Here is a 17,793-nt window from a genome sequence, read left to right as displayed (position 1 = left end):
TCAGCCATATCAGACGACGGTTCAGTATCGCCACGCTGGACAGGCGCGCAGCCAAGGAAGCTAAATTCAAGTCCGCATCACACAAGTACATGACACCCTGATGGATCTGATCCACCATAGCCAACGTGGTAGGCGGAGCCGAATCAGCCACCAGGGTGCGCCTGAGCATCTTCGTCCAATCTGCAACAGCCTGTGCCGCCATAATGGAAGCAAAAAAAGGCTTCAGCATAGAACCAGCAACCATATAGGCATGACGGGCAAGAGACTCCATTCTCCTGTCCGTAGGGTCCCGGAAAACCGGGGTGTGCTCAGAAGGAACCGCAGTAGCCTTGTTCAAAATGGCCACCGCGTGATCCACCTGAGGCGCCACACACCAACGCTCGTCGGTGGAGGGCGCAAACGGATAAAGCAGTTTAAACTTACTTGGCACAGTAAAGGGCTTCTTTAAATTGCTCCACTGCTCATTAACAGTATGATGAAATTCCGCAGGGCAGGGAAAAACCTGCGCTGATTTTCGAGTTCTCTGCGTTCCAAAGGAGGACACCCTAGCAGGAGGAGTAGGCTCATCCTCTAGGTGCAAGGTATCTTCAATGGAGGCAATCAGCTCATTCATGAGTACAAGCTCTTCAGGCGAGCCAGGGGGAGAAACATCAACCCCCTCCACCTCTGCCTCCCCCTCGGACCCCATAAGGTCCAAAGATGAGCGGGACCCCGAGAAGGGTACGCCAGCCACAGCAGCCACATCGCCCTCTGAATCAGAGGAAATGGATAACCTGGCCCTTTTTGCGGATCGATCAGCCATCAGCATCTGCACATGAGAAACCAAGGACGCCACCACCCCGGCCAGATCAGCCCCCTCGGGGGGTGCAGCAGCCCCTTGGTCCCCCACCAGGGCGGGGGGAAACTTGTTATCCTGAGAATCCATGCCCCAGCAATGAAAAGGAAAAAAAGGTACTGGCCCTTCAACACCACGGCGAGCGCAGCCCACCGTACACTACTGTATGCACCGATCCCGCAGGGATAGATAACACTGAGCAAGGAATGACAGGACAAAGAAGGTAAAAACCTGGAGAGAGCACAACAGGCTGCTGCCACCGATCGATGTTCCCAGAGAAAGAGGAAGTGATGCAATAGCTGGCTGACTGATATAGCCTATGAGGCTCCGCAAACATGGCCGCTCGGCTGAGGGATGAGGCTACAGGAAAATGGCGTCGACATGTGCTCGAAAGAGCGCGGCCTGCCAAAATGGCGGCAAATGGCGCCAAAACACGGCGCTGTACAGGGACAGGGCCGGCCACAGCATATATGCAAAAAAATGGCGGATCGCAGCAGCGGCCGCCGCACAACATATGTCTGTACCTAAATCTGCCCCCAGAGCATAACTCACAGCAGAGCAGGATGGCCCCCCCCCCCCCCCGCAGCCCACAGGCAATGCAGCCATACAGGGATCTGACAAGGAGCCCGCATTTACAAAGACATGGGGGGTACTACACAGCCACAGACTGACACCCACACAGAAGGTCCCCACACAGAAGGTGCTTACCGTACCAGATGGCGTGGGGAACAGTCTCCAGCAACAAACCGCTATCAAGGCAGACAGGGAGTGCCGCAGCCAGGACGCTTGTGGACCGCAGCCATAGACCGCAGCATGGCGTCCAGTGAGGTAGCCACCTCACAGGCAGCATCCCTGCAGCGAACAGGGATGGGTCGTTCAATGTGCCAGGGCAAACCTAAGCTGAACGCTCGATGGCAGGCTGGGGATCCATCTGGCACTCAGCCCTGAGATCTAGGGCGGCCAGTCCGAGACCCAGCTCCGCATGAACATCTTCATCCGAAGAACCCTAAACTAAAGCTGACAAAATAACAGCTAGTAAAGAAAAGAAAAATACTTGAAATAAAATCAAAAAAGGGTAGAAGGCTGAGACTAAAGCCCCAGCACAGGAAAGTCTGCTACTCCTAAGCTAGGCAAGATCAAACCGAGTTGGGAATGCTGGTGCAGGGAGGTATTGACTGAGGGGACAGCCCCTAGGGGTGTGTCTATGCTAAAAGCTTTTGTATTAACAATTCTTGTTGCCTAGCTATCCTGCGGAGCAAAGGTCAATACCCATTGGTGAAGACTTGTGAGTGGGCGGCGACTGTCGAAGTCTTTTTTCTAATAAAATAAACAGGTTATACTTACCTCTGTGCAGTTGGTTTTGCACAGGGCAGCCCAGATCTTCCTCTTCTCAGGTCCCTGGCTGGAGCTCCTGGCCCAGCCAGGAGTTCCCCCACAGCAAGCATCTTTCTATGGGGGTACCCAAGTCGAGCCGCAGCTCTGTGTACCCATTCAGACATTGAGCTGCTGTTCAGCCCTGTCCCCTCTCTCTTCTGATTGGTTAACTGAATTTGAATGAAAACAACAGGGGCCAATGGCACCACTGTTGTGTCTCAGCCAATCAGGAGAGTGTGTCCTGGGTGGCTGAGGCACTCGTGGACATGGCTGGATAGAGAGGTGGCCTTCTGCACACAGAAGGCTTTTTACATTATTGCATAAAATGCATTAAGATAAAAAAAAAAAACTTCTGACTTTACAACCACTTTAAGAGTTATCCACCATGCCTTCTCTACTCTTCATATGTTTGTGAAACCCTACCACCGTGCCTCAACCGATGTACTCTCACCTCTTGGGATGAAACCACATAGGAGGTCAAACAGTGCTTCCTTAGGTAAAAGAGTAAACTCCGTAGTGTAAAACCATAAAAATATTAGGGTCTGCAAGGAAGTCCAAAGGGATGCAACACGTGAGGTGGGAAGAACCTACATGACAACATCAGGCAGAGAAGTACTTGGGGCTCTATATTTTTGTTCAGAAGTCAGTTTTTGAATGCCCTTGATCTTCCATCATATTGTGAGTTTATTTTTAACTTGTTGAATATTTTATTTATTTTTTTTTTTGTTATAGTTTTATGCTATGGGGTTTTCTCTACCTATGGAATGTCTTGCATTGAAGTCATGTAGAGAGAGAGAGAGAGAGATGGGAGCCATTGTAACTCGTTTGATGGATCACTGAAGAGTCTGCAGACTATCCAAAAGGATAAATCACCTGAACCAAAAAGCACAGTTTGACCTTTTTTTATATTCATAGTGGGGTCCATCAGAAAAGGTGAGAGTACATCTGTTGGGGAACGGCAGTGGTGTTTCACAAACATATGAAGATTATAGAAAGCATGGTGGATAACTCTTACATATATCAAAATGGGAAGGGGAAATTTGGGACTTTAAATGAGACTCCTGACCAGCGGAGTCTCCATCCCTGTTGCATACAGCGAAAAAAGGAAGGGCAAAAAAGCCAGTTTGGGACTTTAAATGAGGTGTGGTCAAGCATAAATAAATAACATTGATAGGTAATAACAGACTCTTTACATATACACTGTTTTCATCTTATATGTAAAAACTTTTTGTACTTTTTTTGCTTTTAAGGACTGTTTTCTAAAAAATGGGACTAAGTTTTGAAGGATTGTACTGATTCACCTATAACTTGCTGTATATGGTTTAAAAATGCATGACAAAGTGTTAATTAATGTTTGGTCATAAGTTTGTTGAATATTGCTTAACCACTTTACCACTAGAGCATTTTGCTGTCTTACGTCTGGGCCACTTTTTGCGATTCGGCGCTGTGCAACTTTAACTGACAATTGCGTGGTCATGCAACGACGTACCCAAACAAAATTTACGTCCTTTTTTTCCCACAAACAGAGCTTTCTTTTGGTGGTATTTGATCACCTGTGCGATTTTTACTTTTTGCGCTATAAACAAAAAAAGAGCGTTTATTTTGAAAAAATAACAATATTTTTTAAAATTTTTTTATATGAAATTCCCCCCAAAAAAGATGTAAAAACCAATTTTTTTTTAAATTTTTGGCCAATTTGTTTTCTGCTACCCATGTTTGGTAAAAAAAAAAAAAAAAAAAAAAAAAAAAAAAAAATCGCAATAAGCGTATTTTGATTGGTTTGCGCAAAAGTTATTGCGTTTACTAACTAAGGGAAAGATTGTCATTTTTGGCGTTTTTTTTTTTAACGCGTAATGGCGGCGATCTGCGATTTTTTTTGCGGGACTGCGACATTGCGGCGGACAGATCGGACCCTAGACTGACATTTTTGACACTTTTGGGGGTACCAGTGACATTACTGCAGTAATCAGTGCTATAAATATGCACTGTTACTGTAAAAATGACACTGGCAGGGAAGGGGTTAATTTTATTGGAGAGGGAGGGGTTAATGTATGCCTGGTGCTTACTAACGTGTGGGGGGGGAGGTGACTGAGTGAGCCAGGGACAGATCGGATGTTCAGCTATGCTGAACACTCCGATCTGTCACTCCCTGTCACTTAGGAGATCCGCCCGCTCTGTTTACACAGGCGGGCGGATCTCCAAACTGGATTCCCCGACGATCGGGGCAGAGCAGCGGCGATCGCCGCCGCTCCTCCCCTGGCCCGACTCCCGCTGTGAATGAAAACAGCGGGAGCGCGCCGCCTACAGGGGAGGAGTCTAGCAACGTAGGTCTACGTCGCTAGACGATAACGAGCCACTGTGCCGCAGTAGCAGCACAGTGGCCGGAGGTACAGTGGCTAGTGCTAAAGTGGTTAAAGGGAGTGCTGTACCATACTTTTTAGTTTATTTTCTGTTATTCCAATTATTGTTAATACCTGATTACTTGGGTCCAAACCAGAATAGGAATTGCGTGAACTGCATCCAACAGGAGGAGTGGCTTCTCTTACAAACTCTGCCATCTCAATCCCTCCACCAGGATCACTACCAGAGAGAAGTAACATTTCATTACAATACAAGAAATACAAAAAGACAGACAAGATAGAGTAAGAACTGCATGCATTTTATTTTTGGACAAAACGGGGAAGGATTAGAATCAATGAAGCAATAATAAACCTGGCAAAAGTTCTAATTTAAAAGTTCAAATTTAACCCGATTTTGTCCACAAACAGATTAAAAGTTCCTTACATTGATCCATGCACCTGAGCACTGCGCATCCAGGAAAACATAAGAAAAAAAAATGGGATTTTTGACTTACCGTAAAATCTATTTCTCTGATGTTCATTGACGGGCACAGCTCCTGTCATTCTTGACCATTGGGTTATGCTGCCCCCTACAGGAGTAGGACACTAGGCAGAAAACAAAAAAAAAAAAAACTTGTGGCTACACCCATGGGCAGTCCCAGGGAGGTATACTCCCTCTTCCTGCTATAGTCACACCGCTGTGTTCGTCAATGAATATCAGAGAAGTCGATTTTACGGTAAGTCAAAGATCCCATTTTCGCTTTCGTTCATTGCAGACACAGCTTCTGTCATCCTTGAACACTGGGACGTTCCAAAGCAGTGTCAACCATGAGGGGTGGGAAACAACCAGGCGACAGCGACTCAAAACAACTGGAGCTAACCAAAAAACAAAAAAAAATAAAATACACCCTCAAAGAGGATCAGGTCCTTTTAACAGCAGCCTGCAAAACCTTACGGCCAAAGGAAGCATCCGCAGATGCCAACACACCCACTTTTTACTTTATAAAAGTGTGCACCAACGACCAGAAGGCCGCCTTGCAAACCTGCGTCAGACGCTTGATGACTAAAGGCCCAGGAGGCACCAAGCGCCCTAATAGAGTGCACCTTGACAGGGAACAGAGAAACCTTACCTCTGATGGAATAGGCCTTAACCACCGTCTGTCTGATCCATTGGAAATGGTCGCAGAGGAAGCAAACAACACTTTGCGAGGTCCACCCGTGAACACAAATAGAGTCTGACTTCCTGAAAGACTCCGAAGCTGCCAGGTACACCAGAATTGCCTGGACCACATCCAACGCACGCAAGGCTATTTTCTGTGGATGTTTAGGCCTGGGACACACAGAAGGCTACACGTCTTCATTCTAATGAAAGTCAGAGACCACCCTAGGAAGGAAAGATGGACAGGGGCGAAGCACCATCATATTCCTGTGCATCACGACACCCCGCACGCAGAAGTGATAGCCACCAAAATGCCATCTTCTGAAACAGCATAAGCAGGGGAATCTCCCAAATATTTTCAAAGGGAGTCTTCTGTAGAGCTGGAAGCATCAAATTAAGATCCCAAGGGACAACGGAGACCGCACTGGAGGAACCAAATAACGGACACCCAGGAGAAAAGGACGGCCAAGGCCAAGACCTTGCCCTTGATGGTACTCAAGGCCAACTTCTGTTCCACACCCCGTTGAAGGAAGGTTAAAATGGGGGCCACAGAGAAGGAGCGATGATGAACCCCAAGAGGCTCACACCACGCAATGTACGTCTTCCACGTACAATGGTAGATCTTCTTACAGGTAGATTTCCCAGCTTTAACAACATAGGAATCACAGACTCCGCAAATCCTTTAGCACCTGGGGTTCAACAGCCAAGCAGTCAAAGCCAGCAACTGTAAAGCAGGATGGCTCCTTGGGCCAGCAGACTCTCCCCAGAGGAAGCTTCCAAGGAACGTCGGCGACTAGCCGCACTAGATCTGCGTACCAAGCCTGGTGAGGCCAGTCCAGTGCCACTAGGATGGCCGGAATCCCTTCTACCTTGATCCTGCGTAGGAGTCTGAGCAGAAGGCAAAGATCAGACAATAGATCATCTGCAAGAGGATCCATTGACTGAGCCAAAAACCTCTGCACCTTGAGCCGAGACGCCAACAGATCCACCTTGGTGGTACCCCACCGGAGACAAAGCTGATGAAACACCTCCGGATGGGACCACTCCCCTTTGTCCAACACCTGCCGAGGAAATCCGCCTGCCAATTTTCCACCTCGGGAATGTGTATGGCGGAGAGGGCTGGAACGAACCGTTCTGCCCACCTAAAAATGCGAGCTACCTCCAGTGCCCCCTTGGTGATTGACATAAGCCATGGCATCTTTGCTGGGACCTCGTATGGAACTGTGCAAACAAACGCCTCGAAAGGTAGACACCATCAGGCCCAGCACCCGCATGCAAGTCCGGAGGGATGACCATATGTTGGACAGCAGGAGGCAAATTGCAGCCTGCAATTTCTGAAGTTTATCCAGAGGAAGGAGCACTCTGGCTACGGCCAAATCCAGAGTAAGGCCCAAATATTCAAGCTTTGTGGATGGAACCAGGGCAGACTTCAGAAAATTCTGAATCCAGCCGAACTCCCGCAGAGTTCGTATTGTGATCTTCAGGTTCTCCACCAGAGCAGAGAAAGACTGCGCTCACAGAAGGAGATTGTCCAAGTAGCCCAGTACCGTGATCCCCAATGGCTAGCACCGGAGCAAACAATTTTGTGAAGACCCGAAGAGCGGAGACAAGACCAAAGGGTAATGCCAAAAACTGATAATGCACCTCTCCCACAGTAAAGCAGAGAAAAGGCTGGTGACTGGCATCCCAACGCAGGGAAGCCACCACAGTTCGAATGGACTCCATTCTGAACTTCTGTACCCGAACAAAGCAGTTTAGCGGCGTGAGGTCCAGGATTGGACGCACTTTGCCTTCCTTCCTGGGGACTGAACAGGTTTGAATAGAAACTAGGGCTGAACTATAGTCGATATGATATCGACTATCGTTCTGCGGCCGTAGGCGATATTCATATCGCCGAGGTCACGATATTTGCATAGGCGGGGGGAAGGGACTCGGAGGAGGACAGGAGGACTCACAGACTTCCGTGTTAGGCAGGGAGAAGTCGGGACACTTCAGCGGTGAGCATACACTGACTCACTCGTGCACTGCAGCCCGCCCCACACGTTCAGTGAGTCTCACTCTCCGCCCTAGTTTTCTCAATGGCACATTCAGGGAGCCAATCACGCCGTGATTAGCTGCACAGCTAACCAATCACGCGTGCCTGCACACCTGATTGGTTCCGCTGTGCCGCTACTCACGGCGTGATTGGCTCCCTGAATGTGCCATTGAGAAAACTAGGGCGGAGAGGGAGACTCACTGAACGTGTGGGGCGGGCTGCAGTGCACGAGTGAGTTAGTGTATGTGGCTGTGCTGTGATCCTTTCCCGGCTCCTAGTCCACCGCTCCAGCCTCCTACCACCACCACTGTGAGAAAGACTGTCTGTCACTGAATAATCTGATCGATTCCACAGTCCACACTGTCACTGACTGTCACTGAGTAATTGATTTTAACATATTAACCCTGACCGGCCCAGTGCCCTGTGTCTGCAATTAAAATTTACAAGGCTGCCTGCATGCTTCATGATTTCCATTCCCAGCATCCTTCCCAATCCCTACAGTGTCAGTAACATTAACCCTATGGTACAAGGCTGCAGTGTGCACTGAATCCCATTCCCTACAGTAACATATTAACCCTGTATGGTCAGAAAGGATTGGTTTGCTGTGTTGCTGCTCACGGCGCTCACCGCGCAGCGCAGTCAATATAGCAATATATATCGTTGAAAAAAAAATATCGCAATATATTTTTTTTCCAATATCGTGCAGGCCTAGTAGAAACCCTGAAACGTTCCGAAGTCGGAACCGGGACAATCACCCCTTAAAGGAACAGGTTTTGTACTGCCTCATACAGACCCTGTCTGGGGACAGGTGCAGGTTGGAAGGAAAAAATCTTGCCAGGGGACAAGAGTGAAACTTGATCTTGCCTTGAACCTGGGAAGTCCACGGGTCCGGAAACAAGCGAAGATGTCCCCCCATACAGGTGAAGGTGTACCTTCATGCAGAAGAAGCCTTGTCTGCGGGTCTGGAGAAGCCCGCTCTTGCCTTGCCTGACAAGGACCGCCAGAGGAGGCCCTGAAAGGCTTCGAGCCCTTGTCAATCGACCCTGAGGGACAAAAAAAACTTCCTATGGGCCGAGAAGAGATGTCCACGTCTACGACGAGGTTTCTTGCACTTAGTAGCCTGCGGAAGAAAGGTATTCTTCCCCCATTAGACCTTTAATGATGTCACCCAGAGTAGCTCCAAACAGACAGATAATCTCCTTGAAAGGGAAGATCAGACAAGGCCTTTCAAAAGTCTGGTCTGCAGACCAGCATTTGAGCCAAAAGCACGCCAAAGAAGCACCGCCAAAACAGAGCGGCAAACCATCAGGGGAGCCGCATCAAAAGAGCCATCACAGATAAACTGCAGCCCCTGCAGTCCACCAGCTCAGCAAAGGCAGGAGGAAGCTGTTCTCCCTCCAGGTCATGGTGTAGGAGCTTAGCCCACTCGGTCAGAGTTTGCGACACATGAGCATGGTAAATACTGGCCTCAATGCCAAACCAGCCTAGGTATAAATAATGGGGGACACAGCCTCCACCTTCCTGTCAGCCAGATCCTTAAAGGCTGGGGACTCTTCCACCGGAATCATGGTTGGCTTGTTATTCTGAAAACTGGAGGGTCCACCACTGGTGGCACCGACCTTGTCTTAAGGAGGGACTCCTCATAGGGGTAATCCATAGTAAAGCGCTTAGGAACCCCACAGGGACGCCATGCTCGTCCACGATCTTTTGCAACAATTCTGTCAAAATAGGCAGGGAAAGGAAACACCTCTGCCGCTCTGGATCGCTTGTGAGTGCCAAAGGAGGGCCCCGCAGCCTCAAAGAGGGGATCAGGTGGGCAAACTCCAAAGACTCCATGAGTCACTAGGGGGACCCCACAAAAAAAGTGTAACACACGGCTAAAAAGGACAACCCCCACCATGCTGGCACCACCACCAGGTCGCCAAGCCCAAGGCAAAGAGTGATCCCCTGCAGAGAGGGAGAGGACCCCACAAGACTCACCACCCGCCGACACAAGCACTTGAAATCGCCAGAAGAATCTGCACTACGCGTGCAGCGATCAGAAAGTAAAATTATCCAGGAGTCAGCAACAGGGAATAAGGAGGGGCTCCCACTGCAGAAATCGCCGCCCACAGGGCTCCACTGTCATGGCCCCCACACTACACAAACATGGCCACCAAGTACAACCCTCCCGCTAGTCGATCATCAAGTCGTTGTCGGCACAACCCCTCCCCCCATTGCCAGTTAGCGCCCTGCCCCCACCCCAGGAAGTGGCCAGACCACCCTATTAAAATACTTTCCTGGCCTACGTGGAGAGGGAGGGGGGGGCAGGATGAGGAACTTGGCGGGGGGAGGGGATGCTTGCGGGAAGGAGGGGAATCTGTCCCAAGGAGGGGCCCATGCCCACCCCAAAACCCTCCAGGGGTAGAGGGGGGACAGCTACTCACCATACCAGGAACAAGGTGGGCACCGCTTCAGACAGATCCTCCACTCCATCGAAATGGGGGGCTGTCGGCTAGGAGGAACGCTGCGGCTCAGGCCGAGGCCAGGTCTTATGCGACCTTGTGAACCATTTAACTTGCAGAGCTAGCCCCGTCCAATGGGGCTGTGTCGTGGCCGACCTAGCGTGGAGCTGAGGCCTGTGCGTGCTCGCTGGCCAGACTAGGGTGACTACTGGATCTAGATTATCCAGCCCATTGCTCAGTTTGGCAGTTGACTGTACACATTTTCTATCTAAAAAAAAATTTGCCAGGACCAAAGATCCCAGCAAGGAACTAGGTTCTTACTCCTGACTAGGCAGAAAAAAAACTGGGTTACTATAGCGGGAAGAGGGAGTATACCCCCTGGGAATGCCCATGGGTGTAGCCAGAAGTTTTTTCTGCCTAATGTCCTACTCCTGTATGGGGCAGTATAACCAAATGATCAAGAATGATAAGAGCTGTGTCCGTCAATGAATGAAAGAGAAACAATTTTTCAATAAAAGACAGCATGCAAAAAAATTATTTTTAATATTGACAGTCATCTTACCCTGGTCCATTGCTTTCCTCTCGTCTGGCTGAGCTGTCACTGCGTTCTGCCTTTGCCGCCCTCTCAGTCAACTCACTGGCACTCCTCTCCACAATTTCGCCTTCATCCAGGGCCCTATGTAATCGGTAGTTCACCAGCTTTAAAACAATGAAAACGGCTGCTACCACTGGGCAGTACACAGCTACTATCACCAGAGAGGTGGGAAGTGCCTGGGGAAGAGAAGGTTAAAAAATTTTGTAAGAAAAATGTAAGAAAAAAATCTCACGTGATAAAACAGTGTTCAGGCAAACCACAATTCAAATGACCCTGACAGAGTAGTAGTGTTACTAGGATGGCACTGAACTACTCTGATAAAATAATTAAAAAAAGAAATTAAAATACTAAAAAAAAAATGTAAAAAAAAATGAAAATTTTTTTTTAAAAATGGAATAAAAAGATGTAAAAAAAAAAAAAAAAAAAGTTCCCCCTGACCACCATTTTAGTCATATGATGATACTGTACTGCACTGTTGATAAAATAAATTATGAAAAAAAATTTCTTCATTTTCAAAAAAGTTGTGACAAAAAAAAAAAAAATACAACTTAAACTCACAATGCCTCTTGCTAGCCTCAGACTGTCTACTTTCCAAAAAAGGGGCATTTGGAGGGAATCCGTACTGTCCTAGCATTTTAGGATTTCAAGAAATGAGGCCGTCAGTACATCAGAATTAATCAATTTTCAAAATATATACACCATAGTTTGTAGACACTATAACTTTCACACAAACTAATACGCTTATGGGGATTATTTTTTTTTTTTTTTTTTTTTAACAAAGACATGTAGCAGAATAAATTTTGGCCTAAATGTATGATGAAATTTGATTTTATTGGATAGGTTTTATAACAAAGTAGAAAACAATTGTTTTTTTTTTTTTCAAGACTTTGTCTTTTTTTTTTTTCCCGGAAAATGCAATGACCAAGTGGAGGCCGCAGAGGCTCAAAATGGTGCTCCAGACCAAACAGATAATCGCACGAAGGAGAAGAACACTACCTGAAGAACACTAAACTAGAGCTGGCAAAAGGCTGAGAGGACTAAAATTGCCTGGACAGACAACTAGATCAAGCAAGGTATTAACGGCACACAGCATAATATCCCTAATACCCCTACAAACATCCAGTATAGGACCATTGAGTCACACAGAAAAAAAACCAAGAGTGCCAACCCAGGGTGAAGGGCAGACAGAAGGGCCAACAGGAGAAAAACAGATAACATGGTCAACAAAAACCTGGATTTTTGACTTACCGTAAAATCCTTTTCTCTTAAGTTCATTGACAGACGCAGTTCTCTCAGATTCATATCAGAAGGGTAATACTGTCCCCTACAGGAGTAGGACACTAGGCAGAAAAAAGTTCTGGATAAGCCTATGGTCAGTCAGAGGGTACACCCTCGCTCTTCCTGCATAGGATGTCAGTTTTGTATCAAAACAGTGTCAGAAAGTAATCCCAACCCAACTCAAAATAGAGGGGCGGGTACTGCGTCTGTCATGAACTTGAGAAAAGGATTTTACGGTAAGTCAAAAATCCAATTTTCTCTATCCTTCATTGACGGACGCAGTTCTGATTCATATGAGGGGTGGGAACAGCAGAAAAGAACAAGTCCCCAAGGCCAAACACCGCCGACCAGGCAACATAGGACTCATCAGAACAAAAGATGAGGCCCACCTGAAAAACAAAACAGTAAACACCCTCAAGGCAGGCCAAAAGTCCTCCAAACAGCAGCCAGCAAAAAACCTTGGGGCCAAAGAGAGGCATCTGCAAATGCCAGCACACCCACCTTATAAAACGTGGCAGGTGTGAACAACCAACCAGGTAGTCATCGTGCAACCTGAAGCACAGATGCCTGTATAGCAAAAAGCCCAGGAAGCACTAGGCACCCAAGTAGAAAGCGCCAAAACAGGGAAAGGTAGGACTGACCCATAAATGAAGAAGCCTGCACCACCAACTGTCCAATTCACCTGGAAATAGTCACAGCAGACACAGGCAGCCCTGTCCTTGGGCCATCCGTGAGCACAGAGAGCGAACCTGACTACGGGAAGACTCAGTAGTCGCCAAGTACCCCTCGAGTGCCCGAACTCCATCCAGAGTATGCAGTGCACATATTCCATAGGATGAGGGGGCTTAGGACACAAGATGGCAACACAATGGCCTCGTGCAAGTGAACACTAGAAACCACCATCGGAGGAAAGGACAGATCCGGGAAAAAGTACCACCTGGCCCCATGGACCAACATATAGGGAGAACGACAGGACAATGTCGCCAGTGCAGACACCCTGTGTGCAGAGTGACAGCAACCAAGAAGGCCACCTTCTGCAATAAGGTAAGCAGGAGATACCCTCGATACTCGCAAAGGTCTGGAAGAACCGACTGCACCAATCAAGGTCCCCAGTTGGCGACGAAGGTCGCACCGGAAGAACCAAGTGTCCCACCCCCTGGAAAAAGTTACGCACCAGAGAACAGGCAGCCAACGACCTGTGGAATAAAAATTACCAAAGCCGAAACCAGGGCCTTGACCGTACTCAAGGCCAACTTTTGATCAACCCCCCTATCCCCCCCGTTGAAGGAAGCCAAGATCCAGCCACTGAGTAAGAGCGAGGGGGAGCCCAAGAAAACTCACACCACACAATACGCGACTTTCTCATATGATGAAAAAAAAAAAAAAAAATCATAGAAGACGCTTCCCACGCTTTACACAGGGTGGGAATCACCGAAGCAGACAACCCTCCGTCGTTTGACACCTGGTTTACAACAGCCAACAGCCAATCCAGCAAGTCGGGTTGCCAAGCCAGACATGAGATCGGCCCCAGAGATAAGAAACCCTCCCTGAGAGGAAGCCTCCAAGGAGCGTCAGCAGCAAGCCTGACCAGGTCGGTGTGCCAAGCTCGGCGAAGCCAGTCCGGAGCCGCAAGAATGGCTGAAATCCCTTCCGCCTCGATCCTGCAACTGGAGAGGAGGAAAGGTGGACAGCAGCCGACACTGACCTCGACCCATCCGTGAGCAATCTCGCACAACCATGCCGGAGTCAGCCTAGCACAGGTGACCACGCCAAACTTCTCAGCATCGTACATGTTTAACATAGCGAATGTTCTTGCCCATGACATAACCCATGGTGCCATGAGGGTCCCGGGAGTGGGCCACGACCTCTGCACTATCCTGTAGATGCGATGCCAACAGGACCATGTCCGGAGTGCCCCCAAATGAAGGCATAACTGCGGGAACAACTCCGGATGAAGGGACCATTGCCCTGCATCTAGGGCCTGTCGAATGGGGCAAACCGCCTAGCAGAACAAGGCACTCTCCCCAATGAGAATCATCACTTCCTAGGCTGCAAGGACACCTTTGGTGCCCCCTTGGTGAATGACAAGCCACGGTCGCTGCGTACCTGATGTCAGTTGTGACGAAACGTGTCGGGAGGAGCTAAGCCACACGACGCTGGTGCTGAGTACCATAGGAGGTCAGCCATCTTTCTGGTTGGAAACAAATCCACATCACATCTCTGCCATGTTTTTATGCTCTGCTTGTTCTAGGAAAATGTGAGTACCTTGTGTGCAGTTTCTTTGGTGTTTTAAAAAACAATATAAAGGATGTTTGTGCAATGATAGTTTTTATTTTCCTCTGGAACATACCGTGAAGTTTGGGCTGATGTGGTTGATATCTGTGAGATCCACCGCTTGAACGTCTGGCATATGCTAATTTGAAAGCTCTGTGAACCATATATATCTGGTAAGAGGCTGTCTATGTGGCTTCTCTTGGTGGTGGACCTATTGGAACTTTCTTAAAGTGTCTATTTTTTTCACGGGAGGAATACTTCTGGAACATTGTTTCTTTGAGCACTGCTTTTTATGTGAACCTTCATGAAGACCATAGCAGCATAAGCGAGACCAAAGGGTCATGCCACAAACCAAGAGATCCTTTCAGACGGCAAAAAAAAAAAATGGAGAACCCATAGCTGTCCAGAACATAACGGGATGTGAAGGTAGGCAGCTTGAGGTCTATGGAGGCCAGAGACTAAGGCTCTCACCCTTGAAAGCCTGTGGAAGAAAACACTCTCCCCCCGAGAGACTCTTACATAATGTCATCCAGGGCAGCGCCTAACAGGCGATCCCCTTGAAAAGGGAGATCCATTAAGGCCTTCTTAGAAGATTGATCCGCAGACCGTCACTCCGGTCAAGTAGACTCCGTTAAACCACCGCCGAAAACGACAAGGTGACTATACAAGGGAGCCTCGACCAGCGCGGCATCGCAAACAAAATGCAGCCCCTGCGCCAGCTGGTCCAACAGCTCCCCCAGGGCAAGAGGGACATGCCCCACACCAGGTCACGGCATTGGGACTCCGCCCATCAGGAAGAGTCTGTGTGGCAAAGGCAAAACAAAACACTGTGCCCAGTGCAGCTACACCAGAGAGCACAGAGCGCAGGCCACAGCCCGCGCCATCCTATTCCCCCCCCCCCCCCCCCAAGTCCTTAAAGGATGGGGATTCCTCCACCGGAACAATGGTAGTCCCATTCAGCTAGAAACCGTACCTTCACCAAAGGCGGAACAGTCCTCTGTACCAGAGACTCCCCCAAAAGGGCAACGTCTAACGGCCGCTTAGACACCCTAGGGGAAAGTCTCAGACAGTCCACTCCTACATAAGCAGCCAGCAAAAAGGAGGTCCAGATGGCATTTGAGTGCCAGATGCCACTTACGCCCTAGGCGTAGCTGCCGCTGCGACCCCCAAATTGCAGGGTGCACCGAAAACAGCCAGTGCATCCACCAGCCTCTGTCGCGGCAGGGGAGGTGGAAATGTCATCCTCAGCCTTGCCAAAATGGGAGGAAGGCTAGACTAAAGTAAGAAGCGTGGTATAGGATTGTGTATATGGGATTGTATGGTAGGGTTTTCAATACTGTTTTTTTTTTTTATGGTTGAATCGGATGGTCTTTTTTCAACCTGACTATGTAACTATGTGGTGAGAAGGAGACAACTGTTTGAGCGATTACTCGCAAATGGATGTAATATAAAATAACCATCAATCATCCACTGTCTGGAGCTCCGTGCAAGGTTTCGCCTCATGGGGTAAGGATGATCATGAGAAAAGTGAGGGATCCATCTACTACATGGGAGGGGCTTGTGAATGTTCTCAAGGCAGTTGGGACCGCAGTCACCAAACAAACCTTTGGCAACACAATACGCCGTCATGGGCTGAAATCCTGCAGCGCCCGCAAAATCCCCCTCCTCAAGAAAGTACATGTACAGGCCTGTCTGAAGATTGCCAATGAATATCTACATGATTCACAGAAGGATTGAGAGAAAGTATTGTGGTCAGATGAGACCAAGATCGAGAGGTTTGGCATTAACTTAAGTCACCATGTTTGGAGAAGGAAAAATGCTGACTATGACCCTAAGAACACCATCCCTACAGTCAAGCTCAGAGGTGGAAACATTATGCTTTTGGGGTGTTTCTCTGCTAAAGCTACAGTCTGACTTTGCAGCATTGAGGGGCCAATGAAGGGGGCCATGTATTGTAAAATCTTGGATGAGAAACTTCTTCCTTCAGTTAGAACACTGAAGATGGGTCATGAATGGGTCCTACCAGCATGACGACCCAAAACATACTGCTAAGGCAACAAAAGAGTTGCTCAAGAAGAAGCACATTAAAGGTCAATGAGTGGCCTAGCCAGTCTCCAGACCCTAATCCTATTGAAAATTCATGGAGGGAGTTGAAACTTCGAGTTGCCAAGCGACATCCAAGAAACCTTAAGGATTAAGAGAAAATTTGTAAAGGAGTAGATTAAAATCCCTATTAAAATGTGTGTAAAACCAGTAATCAACTACAAGAAACGTCTTACCTCTGTTTGCCAACAAGGGTTTCTTCACCAAGTACTAAGTGATGGTTTTTAGGGGGATCAAATACAATTTATAACATTTGTATCATGTGTTTTTTTCTGGATTTCTGGTTGATATTCTGGCTCTATATTTTAAAATACACCTGTCTCTAATTTAAAATACACCTATCATAAAAATTATAGATCATTCATTTCTTTATATGTAGGCAAAAACTTACAAAATCTGCAGGGGATCAAATAATTATTTTCACCACAGTAATATTTATCTAGACAAGGATTACAGACAACAGAAGAATTGACTTTGCAAGAACTGGGAAAATCTAGGAAACTGACTCTTAAGGGAAGATTGAGTGTTCCATAATGGGGATGCCAGGAAAAAGCACTAGGGTGGACATAAAGGTCAGTGCTATGAGCAAAATCCAAAACTGCTGGAAAACACTGAAGTGGCACATTCTTTCTAGAGAAGAGAGCAGCAGGGACTGATCTCTCTTTCAACCTTGTAGGTCAAGAGGTCGCTAAGGAAAGTGTGTCAGCAGGAGGCAGTGAAACAAAACACTGATCTTCCTAGTGAAGAACTGTGCTGGGGGCACAACTAACCACTGGACTGCAGGTAGGCTGTGCTCCCAAGTAGAATGCAAAGAAGAAAAAAAAAAAAACTGACCACGGTGGGAAGCATGAGTTGCATGCCTAGCATAATCAGTTTGAAATAGAAAAGCAGGAAGACTGGCAGGATAACCAGGAATTTCACATAAAGGAAGCAATACAAAGAACAGAATATTTTTCATACAAAATATCAACAGACATCAGGAAAATGAAATGTTGGGGTAACACACTAAGGAAATGGATCCACATGGACATGTTTTTCCAAATAAAAGTCAACAAAAGAACAGTACAGAGTCACTCTAGTATTTTTCAAGCAGATAAGCAGATACCTGTCAGAGAAAACCGTAAAGGTAATTACACCATCAACTTCTTCGTGGCATTCTGGTTAATGTCTATGACCACAATTGTGTACATTCCTGTTAATGTCTATGACCACAGTTGTGTACAGTGACCACTTGGCAAATAATTCCCTTTCTAAAGGAAAAATCTTTCACACTGTCAGGATCAATGTGATCTATAAATAGTGGGGGCGGACCTTTCAATCCTCCACTCGTCCTCCATCCATAGATCCCATTTCATTA

General features: G+C 47.6%; 1 protein-coding gene across 8 annotated transcripts in view; it reads right to left on the bottom strand.

The window, feature by feature from the left end:
* PCNX1 (pecanex 1) overlaps nt 1-17,793 on the bottom strand; it is a 388,730-nt gene that overhangs the window by 317,292 nt on the left and 53,645 nt on the right. For all 8 annotated transcript variants that reach the window (XM_082275578.1, XM_082275580.1, XM_082275581.1 and 5 more), the window contains exons 2-3: nt 10,749-10,957; nt 4,684-4,789 (exon numbers count right to left, since the gene is read on the bottom strand). In XM_082275578.1, the coding sequence (XP_082131704.1) occupies nt 4,684-4,789; nt 10,749-10,957 (315 nt within the window). The remainder of the gene's footprint in view (nt 1-4,683; nt 4,790-10,748; nt 10,958-17,793) is intronic.

This window comes from Pelophylax lessonae (assembly GCF_965119305.1).
Source record: "Pelophylax lessonae genome assembly, chromosome: 13".
Classification (NCBI taxonomy): domain Eukaryota; kingdom Metazoa; phylum Chordata; class Amphibia; order Anura; family Ranidae; genus Pelophylax; species Pelophylax lessonae.
The sequence above is the reverse complement of the archived record's forward strand: the minus strand, read 5'-3'. Positions and strand labels throughout refer to the sequence as shown.